The following is an 11,678-nucleotide window of genomic DNA, read 5'->3' as shown; positions in this document are numbered from 1 at the left end:
AACTGACCTAACCGCGGCCACGTTTTTGATTAATAATTACATGCATACAGTTTTGCTTGCGCCTTACGCTCCAAAAATTCACCTTATTTATGTCTGTTTTTGATCTTCATGTGAGATTTCACTTCTCGTCAGATTCATATCTTGGCAACTGAAAATCGTCTTACATTTATAAAAAAAAATTCAGTCAACTATAATTATTCATAACATCTGTATTATTATTTGTGAACCATCATTTTTTGCGAAATTAATAGTTAGAGCGGTTAAATCATTTTATTATAATTAATTAATTATATTATGAACTCCAATCCCAGAAGCTTTTAGCACCAAAGTTGCTATCTTTGTTCATTAATGTTTGTTTTCTTCTGAAATGTCGACAGCTTTTTGTTTGATCAGTGTTCGATGTTCTAACTATAGTAACCATCAAATAATTTTTCATTTTTTTCATAATCACAGTAAATTAAAAAAAATAGAAAATAGGAGTGAAATATTAAATAATCAAATTAATAGTTTCATGGTTTAAAATGAAATACATTTTTAAGAAACAACATGATTGTTATACCATTGATGGTGGTGTTGGTTTTTCCAGAGACTCTTCTTAGACTTAATAAATCTGACTATGATACATTAACGCTGAACTTCCAACGTCGTAATAGCTTTTATGCAAATAAAGAGTTTGATACAAACAAGCAGAAGCGAGTTGTTTAAATATGATACAGGAATTTTAAAAACTTTGAGCAGGGGATTTTAGTTTTGCCACAAGCTCTTTTATAGAGACAGAGAGAGAGAGAGAAATCAGGACAAAATGAGACGAAGTATCTCACCAGAATACTTGAACGATTTCTCAGTCTCTTCCAAACAATGATTCTTTTCTTCTCTCGTCCACTCCTCGGCAACTTTGTTCAGTTTCTCCCTCACGTTCTGCAACAACTGAGAAAGCTCGCCGTCCCATTTGTAAAACTCCAGTTCTCTATTGTCCAGAATCCTCTCGGCTACCTGAAAGAAATTAGTTATAAAGCTTCAGAAGAGTTGTCGGTTTTATTTTTGCAGCAAAAAAAGTGTTTTTTAAAATATTACCTTTCTTCCAATCATTCGGCCACCAGCGCTGTGGGCGAAGTAGATGTTGTAGAAGTGACAAATGAATGAAGGAGGATCCTTCTCTGCTAAATCCTTTAGATACTGAGCATATGTTTTACCAGAATCAGTTGGTTCCGGAATCTCGTATCCTTGTTCTTCAAACCACTTCAAATCAGTTGCCAAACTCTCTGCCCTTTCCAGCCCCGTGTTCTTGAATTCAGCATCTAACGAAAAATAAAAATACACTACTTTGTGACAACAAAGGATACACAATAAAAAGAGACCTATTTTCACCGAGACCAGAGTTATCTGTTTCTAACACAAGAAGGAACCTTTAGAGCTAATAATCGGTTGTCTGAAGACTCTCTGAGTCTATGTAATGATTAAATTGAAAAAGAAAAAAACTCACAAGTAGGGAAAGTGGATTGGTGAATAATCCCTTCAAGGGTGTCATAAACCAACTTACTATCCACCAAAAACCTCAAGTAGCCTTCAACGGTGGGTTCCCATTTAGCGACGGGACGTTCCTCGGGAGCTTTCGTCTCTTTCTCTCCTTCCTTGGCCTGCTCTCTCGTGTGAAGTCTCATCGCCACAAACCTCATCTCCTCCACAAACCCTTTCGATTCTCCCGGGTATCTCTTCTTCTGCTGCTTCTCTGCCGCCGTCGCCGCCACCACCACCACAGAGGACGACCACGTCTTGTTGGTGGGCATCCTTAGATTCTGAATCCTAGGGCGGCGAGAGAATAGCGGGGAGAAAGCGAACGAGAATCTGGCGAGTTGTGGGGTTTTGGAGACGGATAGGGATAGGGATGGAGCTGAATAAGCCATAGTTAGATCAGATGGAAGCAAATACAAGTATTGGATGGAAGGAGGCACAAGTAATGTCTTCTCTTTGAAGAAATAGAGAAGAAGACACACAGTCCCAAATTAATAGGGGTCATTATTTCAGCAGCAAGCCCAAGTTAACAGTTAACCTTTTTTCTACTAAATAATCTTTTAGCTCTAATTAAAGAATTTGTAGTTACATTATTTTATTTTATTTATTTGATCAATCAAAATAATTACATTACAAGATCGAGAGAAATGAATGTAGACGGTCTTGAGGTGATAAATCTTTTTTAATAATATCTTTATCCCCTTCACTTCTTTAGAGAAGTTTGTCCACACTTGAAGATCCTCCATCATTGTAATATACTTTCTACTATCCAGTGAGATGCGCTTTTTTTTTTCTTTGTCAAACCCAGCCAAATGCTTTTATTTTTAAATGCAAAGAAGATTTTCTCCTTTTCTGATTTTATGCAAGTTAAATTTTTCCGGATGTATTTTTTTACAACTAACAACTATTATATTACTAAAACTCGAGATGATCTGGATAACCATATGATTCCCAAGTTTAGTCATCTAAATCATATTTAAAAGTTAAATATATCTAATTAGAAGTCAGAAGTTAAGTCATCCTCTGCACCATCTTGCATATGACTAGAAAGTTGGTCATCCATAGATCCGATGAAAGCATATGTGGATGAATGATATATCAAACATCGTTTGAGGTAATAATTAGTCCTTAACTCAAAGTTTTTTGGTTATCAGAAGTATGTTGTAACATCTTGATTTTTGATATATGATAAACTGTTTATAATTGATTTGATTTTTTATATCATTAAAATGTACTTATCATTTCAGACTTTCAGTCATATATTCATTTTAAACTCGAGAGTTTAAACGTGATTTAAATGTAGCAGAGAAAGATAGATGATTTATCAGAAAATGATTAAGGATATTGTGCGAGTAAGACAAAAAACATGAAAAAACAATGTGATAAATTATAAAGTCAGTCAATAATTGAGTGAATTTGCTCAAAATCCTAAAAGAAGTTGGATATTAAAAATTTGCTATAGGAAGGGGGGGAGAGGGAAACGGTGGTGATGGGAGGAAGAAAATTAGGAAAATTTAGTATGTGGAATGCAAATATGGTGAATTTGGTGGATAAAGAGTGCAATTATTCAATAATTTTCGAACCTACAAAAAGTTAACGCACCGCCTATCATTTGGAATAGAATCTGCGAGGTCCATTAGCTAGCCCGCCACACGAAATGAAACCCGCGAGGCTCGTTAGCTATAGACGGACAGGACATTACATATGCATCTTAGCTCGAATTACCATGATCTGAGTATTGATCTCCTGGAAGTGGTGCAACTCTCTCTCGGACTTTTGGTTTTCTTAATTCTAATTCTAGCAGAGGAGGGTGACTATGACTAGTCTGTTTCCTTTTGTATGTTTCCTTCACCACGACCACAACCAAATAAACGGCCACGTTGGTAGTTAGAAAAAAAGAACTAGAGCCTCTGAGTTGAGTAGAAGGTTCGGTTGTGGAAAAGCAAAGGCGTTTTTTTTGCGACCGCCTGAAACGGAAAAGCCATCGAATCGATCCACCAGGCGAGGGCCGAGAGAGAGAAAGAGATGAGAGATGCTATTGTATGTCTACTCGCAACAGCTCCTTTTCTCTTACAATTAACGACTGCCACCGTCGTACTCAACTCCATCTCCGCCTCTTTTCCTCATCTCCCCGCCAAATTCGGTCGGTCAATCTCTCTCTCTCTCTCTCACTGCTTATCTGTCTGATTTTTTTTTTCTTTTTAAATTCAATTGTTCCTTGTAGACGGCTCCGTCCCCAGAAACGGAATATGCGGAGCTCTCTTCGTCCCCGATCCTCCCGACGGTTGCTCCTCTCCTCTCCTCCTCGCATCAAACCAGACTCAACATAGAACCAAGTTCGCTCTCATCATCCGTGGCGAATGCTCATTCGAGGAAAAGCTTCTCCACGCCCAGACCTCCGGTTTCCAAGCTGTGATCGTCTACGACAACTTAGACAACGAAGATCTCCTCATTAGTATGCCTCAAATCATTTAAATCAATTTTGGATTCCAAAACAAATAAACATCTGTTTTTTTTTTCTTTGCACAGTGAAGGTGAACACTAGTGAAGAGATAACAGTTACTGCAGTCTTCGTTTCGAACGTTGCGGGTGAGATCCTGAGAAAGCACGCGAGAGGGAGAGAGGGCGAATGCTGCATTTACCCCCCAACCAAGGGCAGTGCTTGGACCGTCCTCGCCATCTCTTTCTTCTCTCTCCTTCTCATCGTTACTTTCCTCTTGCTCGCCTTCTTTGCTCCTAGACACTGGACCCAATGGCGTTATCGTGGTACTAGTAGCCACAACAACCGCACCTTGTCACTGGATCCTAACCTCGTCCGCGCCCTCCCCACCTTCACCTTCTCTGATTCTTTTCGCGAAGGAGGAGATACGTGTGCTGTGTGCCTCGAGGATTATAGGTTTGGAGAGTCACTCAGACTACTTCCCTGCCAACATGGTAAATAATTGTTTGATTTTTGGCTTTTTTTTTTTAGTTTAGCTAAGCTTTGGGGGTGAATCACTCACTTGTGCAGCTTTTCACTTGAGCTGTATTGATTCTTGGTTGACAAAATGGGGTACATCCTGCCCCGTGTGCAAGCATGATATAAGAGCACAGACTATGTCTTCCCAGGTGAGCCCCCATGAGAGTTAAAACCCTGGCTAGTTCCTTTTTTTGTGTGTTTTTTTGGTGGATTCAAGACGATGTTTTTGTTGTTTGCAGGCACATAAAGGAGATAGTCCAAGAACAGGTACAAGTACGGGAAGATTCACCTTTGCTCAATCCAGTCAAAGCCTTTAAGATTGGCTGCAAGATATCAGTGCTCGGTTTCTGTGGATCAGGGCCATGTTTGCATCGGTCTGATGTTCCCGTGATATTGAATGGGGAGATCATGTTGGGATAAGCCGATTTGCCATATTGGTCGATACTATTTAAAAAAAAAAAAAGATCATGAGTTCTTTTGTTACTTGCCTGATTGTTGTTCTTTACATGTGTACATTATTTGTATATGTATACATAAAGCTGGGAGTCATCCTAGCTTTTTTTTTTCACATATAAATGATCATTGTGTGTGTATGTGAGTGTTGTTTCGTAATCTTTTTATTTGCGAATATGATATATCAGTTCATGTTTTTTGAGTTAAGACCGACCTTGTTTGTGTGTGTGTTTGTACATAGAAGGCAACCAAATCGATTGAAACAAATTCTTTTTTAGATTGTCCGTGTCAGATGAGGTACAAGATCCAGGGCCAATCTTACACTTTGATGTGAATAGCTTGTCCCGAAGTTTATTATAGTTTAAAAATACTGAATCCGAAATTCCCCATACATGGTGGAATGGAACGTGGCTTTTGATTTTTATTGTAATATATTAACAATTAAGGAGAGGAAGAATGAGACGTCATCCCCTCATCCATACCTAACGTTCCACCCAATAAAATGACTTCACCATGGGATCGTTAGTTGCGCAGTTCCATCCTTGTTTCCATCGACAACATTGTTTCCACTGGATTCAGTGAATGAGCAACATGAGAAACTTGTGTTTAGGGTCATCCTTTTTGTTTAAATTTTTTGGTTTGGACGCCAAATAAGGAATATTAGTTTTACATGTTAATAATTCACGCTAATTTCTTTCCATTATTTCAAACTAGTGAGAAGTGAACACGTTTACTAGGTGGGCTTTACTTAGCTGTCTAAGGTCTGTTATACTTATCTTTATGTTCTTTATTCTAGATTTCATTTTGCTTGTCTATAGCAACAAATTTGTAATGGCTAAATCATATACTATTTATGATATTTATATTGACCATAATGCGTATGTTAATAAATAACATTATCTGTTAATGTTCTGCTCTCCGGGTTATTTATTATCATCTGCTCTCTTCCTAAAGCTTTCATCTTCTTCTTCTTCTTTTCTTCGCTATTAATAAGATGTTTCCATCAAAGCCAGAAGAAGTTGTTACTGTTGATGTGAGCCAAGCCAAGGCTCTCCTCCAGTCCGACCATCAATATCTTGATGTTAGGTGCGCTCTATTGTCCCATCATCACTATGTGCAAGTAACCAAATTCAAATTGTTAATTTCTACATGCAGGACCGAGGAAGAGTTCAGGAGAGGCCATTGTCTGGCACCTAAAATCCTCAACGTTCCCTACATGCTCAACACACCTCAAGGTAATCAAAATCAAGTTGAGTTATTATCCAATTTAGATGTACATATTTAAGACCCTCTTGATCTGTGTGATACACTAGGGAGAGTGAAGAATCCAAAATTTTTGGATCAAGTATCCTCTCTTCTCAGCCCAACTGATGATATCCTTGTGGTAATAACTCTTTTCTTCCTCATCACACCCACAAGAAATGAAAAAAAAAACTTTGTTTTTTTTGTTCTTTAATAACTTAACTTTGTATGATCGGAGAGTAGTTGAATCACATTGAAAGTCAATATGATACATGCAGGGTTGTCAGAGTGGAGCCAGATCCTTCAATGCCACAAGTGAGCTTGTCGCTGCAGTAAGTCGACCCCGGCTTAATTTGATTTATATACATAAAGTCAATAATACACTTGGATTTTTTATTGTTGTTTAAGAAAGAAGATGAAAAATGATTCAGAGTATCTTGAATGTAAAAAATAGGGTTACAAGAAAGTGAGAAACGTAGGAGGTGGGTACTTGGCTTGGGTGGATCAGAACTTTCCCATCAACAAGGAGCAGCAGCAATCTGCAAACTAATCATCCTCCTTTTTAAAAATAAAAGTACAATGCAATGTAATAATGTATTGCCTATGGCTATGTATCGTGTATTTTACCAATATAATTTCGTTGTTGAATAAATAATCAGTCTTCGCAGGGAAAAAGTTTGCAATATTATATTAATCATCAAAAATAGACAGGGAGAGCCACTCCGTATGACTCCTCCAATACTGGCTGGAGGATCATGAAAAATAATAGAAAAAGTCTGTATGGTGCTCACACCCACAATAATATTACAAGAGAATCAAGTTACAGCTGGAATCTATCTTTCTTTTTGTACCCCAACCCATTAAAATTGGATCTGGTCCACTCGGTGTGGCCTTCCATAACCTCCTTCCCCTGGTGATGACCCAAAAGAATTCTCCTGATGTTTTTCAAGGAATCACCCAAGAGGCCAACACCATTTCTCTGGTTTTGTTGCTTCACTCACTTACCACTTTTACAACCTCCCCCCCCCCCCCCCCCCAAAAAAACCCACTTATTGTACAACCAACATTACATATAAACACAATATCACATGATGTGATTCACATCCAACAACAAATTACACTGCCATGTCTTCTTTCTCCTCTTCTTCCTCTTCTTCTACTTAAAAAAATACCATTTAAAACTACCGAGGGTTCCTGTGGCCGGCAGGGCTTAAAACTCTCTGCGAACTTATGCTCGCTGTTCTTAGAAGTCTCCTGAACTCATGCAGGCTTATCTTCCCGTCTCTGTCTATGTCTGCTTCATCCAGAAGTGGATCTATTGAGCCTCTTAATCCCGTGTGCTGATTAAATTCACCAAAACAAAAAATACACTTCATTTTTTTTCCCATCATCTACTCCACAAAAGACAACAAGAGGAGGTCAAAGCTTTTACCATTCGAAGCTCCTCCGGCGTTATGTACCCATCTTTGTCAATGTCGAATTTCTCAAAAGCTGCTCTAGATCTTAACTGCCATTTCTCTGAATCATGTTCTTCCAGCTGATGAACATGTAGAGCAGCTGCTACAAACTCTGTGAAGTCCACTAACCCATCAGTGTTGCTATCAATCTGTGTCCACCAAAGATTTTTCAGAGATTATATTGAAACTGCACTTTCTCTTTGATAATGATATTACCCCCCACAGATACAATTGCAACGGAAAGTAAGAAAAAAAAAGAAAAACTGTAACTACCGCTTGAAGGATCTCAGCAACTCGTGAATCCTTCAGTTTCCAAGGAAGGTCTTTGGCAAGTGCCTGTAGAGAGAAAGACTCTGATCATGCATAATAATACATAACTAGTATTTGTTCTTAAAGCAATTTTTAGTCATTAAAGTTCACTTGCCTGTCTCATTTCCTCGAGACTAATGACACCGTTTTTATCCACATCAATTGCATCAAACTGATCTCTGAGGTCAGAAATCTCTGCCTCGTCGAGTGTGCTAGCAAGCGCCTGCCAGACATGGGAACACACAGAGCATAAGTGACAAAAAAAATTCTCTGTTTTTTCTTTTTTTCTTACAACTTCTTTTTCCTCGTTATGCTTACCCGTAAAGCAAACTGCTTAAGACGGCTGTATCTAACAAACTGACGCAAGTTGTTGAGAACAGAAATGTCGACAGGGATATCAGTGGCGTTCCCTCCTTCTCTAACCCACGCATGTGCTGCAAAAGGCAAAAGAGAGGATTAGTCTAAAGATTGCAGATGATTAAAATTGCCAACAAGAAGTAAAAAAAAAAGAACATACAAAGGGCTTGAGCAGCAGTGAGGCGTGCACGAGGGTCTTTAACAAGCAACTTTTTAACAAAATCTTTGGCGCTGTCACTAATAGTAGACCAAGGTTTGCGGCGGAAGTCAGGTTTGTTCCTTAGGACCTCTTTGAAAATACCGTCCTCAGTCCTATCCCAGAAAGGGCGCCTTCCACAGAGTAAAATATAGGTGATAACACCAATGCTCCAGACATCAGATTCAGGGCCTGATCTGCGCTTTAGTACTTCGGGAGCTACATAATAGGCGCTCCCAACTATGTCATGGAACCTTTTCCCTGTAAATTTAATTTGTTTAGAGTTTTTAATCACACAAATCAACAGAAGGCTCGGTCACTTAAGACCATCTCCAACCCCACTCCAAATTTTACTTCAAAATAGAGTAATGAACAAAAAATAAAAATGTGTCGAGTCAATTTTTATTTTATTTTTGTTCATTAGTGTATTTCCCACTCCGTTTTAGAGTAAGAGGGTTAGAGTTGAACTTAGGGATTAATTACTGCATTTCCCACTCCGTTCTGGAGTAAGGGCCAAGGGGGTTGGAGATGAGCTTAGGGATTAGCTTGTACTGACCTGGTTTGATAAAATCGGATAAACCAAAATCTGTAGCCTTAAGAGGGGAATCAGGTTGAGCTGATTTGAACAAAAAATTCTGAAAGAGGAAAGAGAACATATAAGTAGAAGGAGGTGAGACCGTGAGAGTTGGGAAAAAAAGAGAAAAGATAAAAGACCTCAGGTTTCATATCACGATGAACAAGACCGTGGAGATGACACTCGCCAGCGACTTTGAGCATCTGTCGGACGACAACGGCTGCATCTTTCTCGGAGTAACGACTATCTTTCCTGAAAGTTAAAAAAAAAAAGGTGTTTTCAATAATAGATGGGGGGGGGGGGGGAGAAGAAGTGATTAGATAGAGATGGTAACTAACTAACTTGGATAAAATCCGATCCAGCAATTCGCCTCCCTCGCACAACCTTAAGAGAGAGAGAGTGAATGAGTGAGATTCAAAATTGATGATGATGGAATAATGGATAGAAACAAATTAAAAGGGAAGAGCTCTCTCACTCCATAACAATGTAGACGTAGTCGTCATCATCAAAGGCATTGTAAAACTGAACAACGTTCTCGTGCCCTGAAAGTGCTTTTAGTATCTCTACTTCTCTCTTCACGTCCTCCACCGCTATTGGCAGAACCATCTGTCACCGCCACCAAATTGGAGAGAATCAATCGGAAATATAATTAAAATTGAAAAAACAGATCCCAAACTTTTCTTTTAGGTGAATCAAAGATAGAAGAATCTAATGAATAGTATATAGTAGTGGAAATAAAATTCAAAACGATGCTGCATATGATTGATTGATTGGAGTTGAATCCCCTAGTAAATGATAATACCTTAGTCTTATCGAGTCTCTTAACGGCGACACGATCGCCATTGACCTTGTCGATGGCAACATAGGTATACCCGAATTGACCGTGACCCAGCAACTTCCCTATGCTATATCTCTCGTGGAAATCTTTCGCGTATCCAAATTCTGTACGCTTCCCGCAAGGGACTGACCCCGTCGTTGTTCTCCGCTTCGTGTTCGTGTTCGTGTTGGTTGCGGGCTTATTCTCCTGAGTCTTCTTACATGCCTTCTTATTGTTGTTGTTGGTCTGTCTACTACTGCTGGCACCGGTCACTCTAATTGCCGAGAAACACACACCCATTTGTCTTTTTTGATGCTAAGATAAGATCCCAGAGAGAGCAGCATAGATTTGGGATTGAGAGAGAGATGGTGGATGAATGATTTAATATAAACAAAAAAAAAAATGAAGAAGAAGAAGAAGAGAGGAAGGAGAAGAGGGTTGAGCTGGTCAAACCCAAAGAGCGAGTGAAGAATCCTCTAACGAAATCTCCCCTCCACTTTCCTTTGGTCCCTCCTCTAGTCCTCTTTGCCTTTTCTTCTACTTTTCATTCTCTTACTACCACAGTTACTCGGTAAGTACACTCTGCCCATTTATTTATTACAGGACACTAAAACAAATGTTTGATTGATAATAAAAGCATTAAGGGTTGATTTTGTTTACGATTGGTGTGAACTTCGACCTCTTAAACACACACCAAAATATCAGTTGCATTATTGTTAGAGATTATTATTGTCACCTATTATGCACACATTTATTAGTTTCTTTCTAACCAACTCTTTTTTTCTTTGAACACAGTTTCTAACCAACTCTATATAGTTTATATACACATCCGGCCCAGCCTGTATTCCAATCCCAAAAGTAAACAAACCTTTAATTTTATGCTGATTACTTTTCGTCTGACAAGTTGACTTGGTCTTTTCAAACAAGTCTAAACCACAATTTATCTTATTTTGGTTGAATTCTACTAAATCTTATGTTATACTATTTCTTATCTAATGCGTATACGTTTTGTATTTTCAGTAGGCTCTAATGAGTTCTTATTAATCAGAGACATTTACAACTGTGTTTTGGGAGCGAGAGGAACTTGACAACAAATGATCACATTTTTCTCAAAAAACGAGTGACGGTGAATCACTTTCACGTGACACGCCAACGCACAACCGTATCCCAATAACTCTTGGATTGGTGGTGGTGTCAATTAAGTACTTGTTAATTAAGTACGAACAACTAACTAAATAAATAACCATATATAGGAAAATCGATGTATAGTACTAATGATGACGGGATGCACTTACTGAGTAGTGGTAGTAAGAATCTGAACTGCTTTTGCTTTTCTGTTTTTTCTATATAGTTGTCCAGATAAAAAAACGTGTGTCATATTAGCCTAATCAAATATATGACACCCCGTTGGTTAGTGTTGTCTTGGCGTTAGTCCCCTCTCAGTTCTTCGTTTTTGTTGCTTGCAAATGGTTTGCATCTCTCTGGCCTCTCGTCCGTTTGCCTTGGCTAGAACCTTTTCTCCTGGTTTACAAATCCTTATCGCTATTTTTTAAAAAAGTGAATGCTTACAAACTGAAGTTTTGAGGATAACTGATTGATGTTTGCTTCCATGTTTTTTTACCTTTTTTGCAGTGGAATCAATTGCTTTAGGTTCTACAATTTGAAAACATACGCATTGTAAACTTCATGTTCATTTTTCGAAATGATATTTACATATTTAGCAAAAAAATGTAGTACACCTAATATATCTTCATCTGTTTCAAAATACAATGATGTTTAAAGAAATTTTAAATAATTCAAAA

The 11,678-nt window shown here is 38.4% G+C and overlaps 4 protein-coding genes across 6 annotated transcripts; 2 read left to right on the top strand and 2 right to left on the bottom strand.

The window, feature by feature from the left end:
- Window positions 1-617: 617 nt before the first annotated feature.
- LOC108805692 (heme oxygenase 1, chloroplastic) lies at window positions 618-1,997 on the bottom strand. Its single transcript, XM_018577626.2, has 3 exons — window positions 1,484-1,997; window positions 1,075-1,298; window positions 618-993 (listed from the first exon to the last, which is right to left on the bottom strand). The coding sequence occupies exons 1-3, from the start codon at window positions 1,902-1,904 to the stop codon at window positions 793-795; spliced, it is 846 nt and encodes a 281-aa protein (XP_018433128.1). The 5' UTR covers window positions 1,905-1,997; the 3' UTR covers window positions 618-792.
- Window positions 1,998-3,237: 1,240 nt separating this feature from the next.
- On the top strand, window positions 3,238-5,120 carry LOC108812380 (receptor homology region, transmembrane domain- and RING domain-containing protein 1). The gene is made up of 5 exons (XM_018584628.2): window positions 3,238-3,655; window positions 3,737-3,967; window positions 4,042-4,446; window positions 4,523-4,620; window positions 4,711-5,120. Exons 1-5 carry the CDS (start codon window positions 3,538-3,540, stop codon window positions 4,786-4,788), a joined length of 930 nt encoding a protein of 309 aa, XP_018440130.1. The 5' UTR covers window positions 3,238-3,537; the 3' UTR covers window positions 4,789-5,120.
- A 500-nt stretch (window positions 5,121-5,620) lies between these two features.
- On the top strand, window positions 5,621-6,841 carry LOC108812381 (thiosulfate sulfurtransferase 18). Of its 3 annotated transcripts, XM_018584629.2 has the most exons (6): window positions 5,621-5,685; window positions 5,919-6,010; window positions 6,080-6,159; window positions 6,238-6,308; window positions 6,445-6,498; window positions 6,621-6,841. In XM_018584629.2, the coding sequence occupies exons 2-6, from the start codon at window positions 5,919-5,921 to the stop codon at window positions 6,714-6,716; spliced, it is 393 nt and encodes a 130-aa protein (XP_018440131.1). In that variant the 5' UTR covers window positions 5,621-5,685; the 3' UTR covers window positions 6,717-6,841. The 3 variants fall into 3 exon arrangements, with proteins under 3 accessions (XP_018440131.1, XP_018440132.1, XP_056844339.1); XM_018584630.2 differs by lacking the exon at window positions 5,621-5,685 and having other exon boundaries at window positions 5,745-6,010; window positions 6,445-6,502; XM_056988359.1 differs by lacking the exon at window positions 5,621-5,685 and having other exon boundaries at window positions 5,745-6,159.
- Window positions 6,842-6,929: 88 nt separating this feature from the next.
- On the bottom strand, window positions 6,930-10,394 carry LOC108812378 (calcium-dependent protein kinase 28). The gene is made up of 11 exons (XM_018584627.2): window positions 9,862-10,394; window positions 9,535-9,665; window positions 9,402-9,443; window positions 9,200-9,311; window positions 9,042-9,120; window positions 8,450-8,746; window positions 8,251-8,366; window positions 8,048-8,155; window positions 7,897-7,959; window positions 7,599-7,772; window positions 6,930-7,506 (listed from the first exon to the last, which is right to left on the bottom strand). Exons 1-11 carry the CDS (start codon window positions 10,174-10,176, stop codon window positions 7,348-7,350), a joined length of 1,596 nt encoding a protein of 531 aa, XP_018440129.1. The 5' UTR covers window positions 10,177-10,394; the 3' UTR covers window positions 6,930-7,347.
- Window positions 10,395-11,678: the final 1,284 nt, after the last annotated feature.

The sequence above is a fragment of the Raphanus sativus genome, chromosome 6, assembly GCF_000801105.2.
Source record: "Raphanus sativus cultivar WK10039 chromosome 6, ASM80110v3, whole genome shotgun sequence".
NCBI classification, from domain to species: Eukaryota; Viridiplantae; Streptophyta; class Magnoliopsida; order Brassicales; family Brassicaceae; genus Raphanus; species Raphanus sativus.
This window is presented reverse-complemented; position numbering and strand designations above follow the sequence as displayed.

Bases quoted from the DNA above. Each gene is read 5' to 3' on its own strand.
- LOC108805692 (XM_018577626.2), bottom strand. From the start codon at position 1,904: ATGGCTTATTCAGCTCCATCCCTATCCCTATCCGTCTCCAAAACCCCA. The intron at 1,299-1,483 runs GTGAGTTTTTTT...ATTTTTCGTTAG, and splicing joins CCAATCCACTTTCCCTACTT to ATGCTGAATTCAAGAACACG. The intron at 994-1,074 runs GTAATATTTTAA...AATTTCTTTCAG, and splicing joins GCCGAATGATTGGAAGAAAG to GTAGCCGAGAGGATTCTGGA.
- LOC108812380 (XM_018584628.2), top strand. From the start codon at position 3,538: ATGAGAGATGCTATTGTATGTCTACTCGCAACAGCTCCTTTTCTCTTA. The intron at 3,656-3,736 runs GTCGGTCAATCT...TGTTCCTTGTAG, and splicing joins TCATCTCCCCGCCAAATTCG to ACGGCTCCGTCCCCAGAAAC. The intron at 4,447-4,522 runs GTAAATAATTGT...TCACTTGTGCAG, and splicing joins ACTACTTCCCTGCCAACATG to CTTTTCACTTGAGCTGTATT.
- LOC108812381 (XM_018584630.2), top strand. From the start codon at position 5,919: ATGTTTCCATCAAAGCCAGAAGAAGTTGTTACTGTTGATGTGAGCCAA. The intron at 6,011-6,079 runs GTGCGCTCTATT...TTCTACATGCAG, and splicing joins CATCAATATCTTGATGTTAG to GACCGAGGAAGAGTTCAGGA. The intron at 6,503-6,620 runs GTCGACCCCGGC...TGTAAAAAATAG, and splicing joins TGAGCTTGTCGCTGCAGTAA to GGTTACAAGAAAGTGAGAAA.
- LOC108812378 (XM_018584627.2), bottom strand. From the start codon at position 10,176: ATGGGTGTGTGTTTCTCGGCAATTAGAGTGACCGGTGCCAGCAGTAGT. The intron at 9,312-9,401 runs GTTAGTTAGTTA...TTTAACTTTCAG, and splicing joins CTGGATCGGATTTTATCCAA to GAAAGATAGTCGTTACTCCG. The intron at 8,747-9,041 runs GTCAGTACAAGC...TTAAATTTACAG, and splicing joins ATCCGATTTTATCAAACCAG to GGAAAAGGTTCCATGACATA.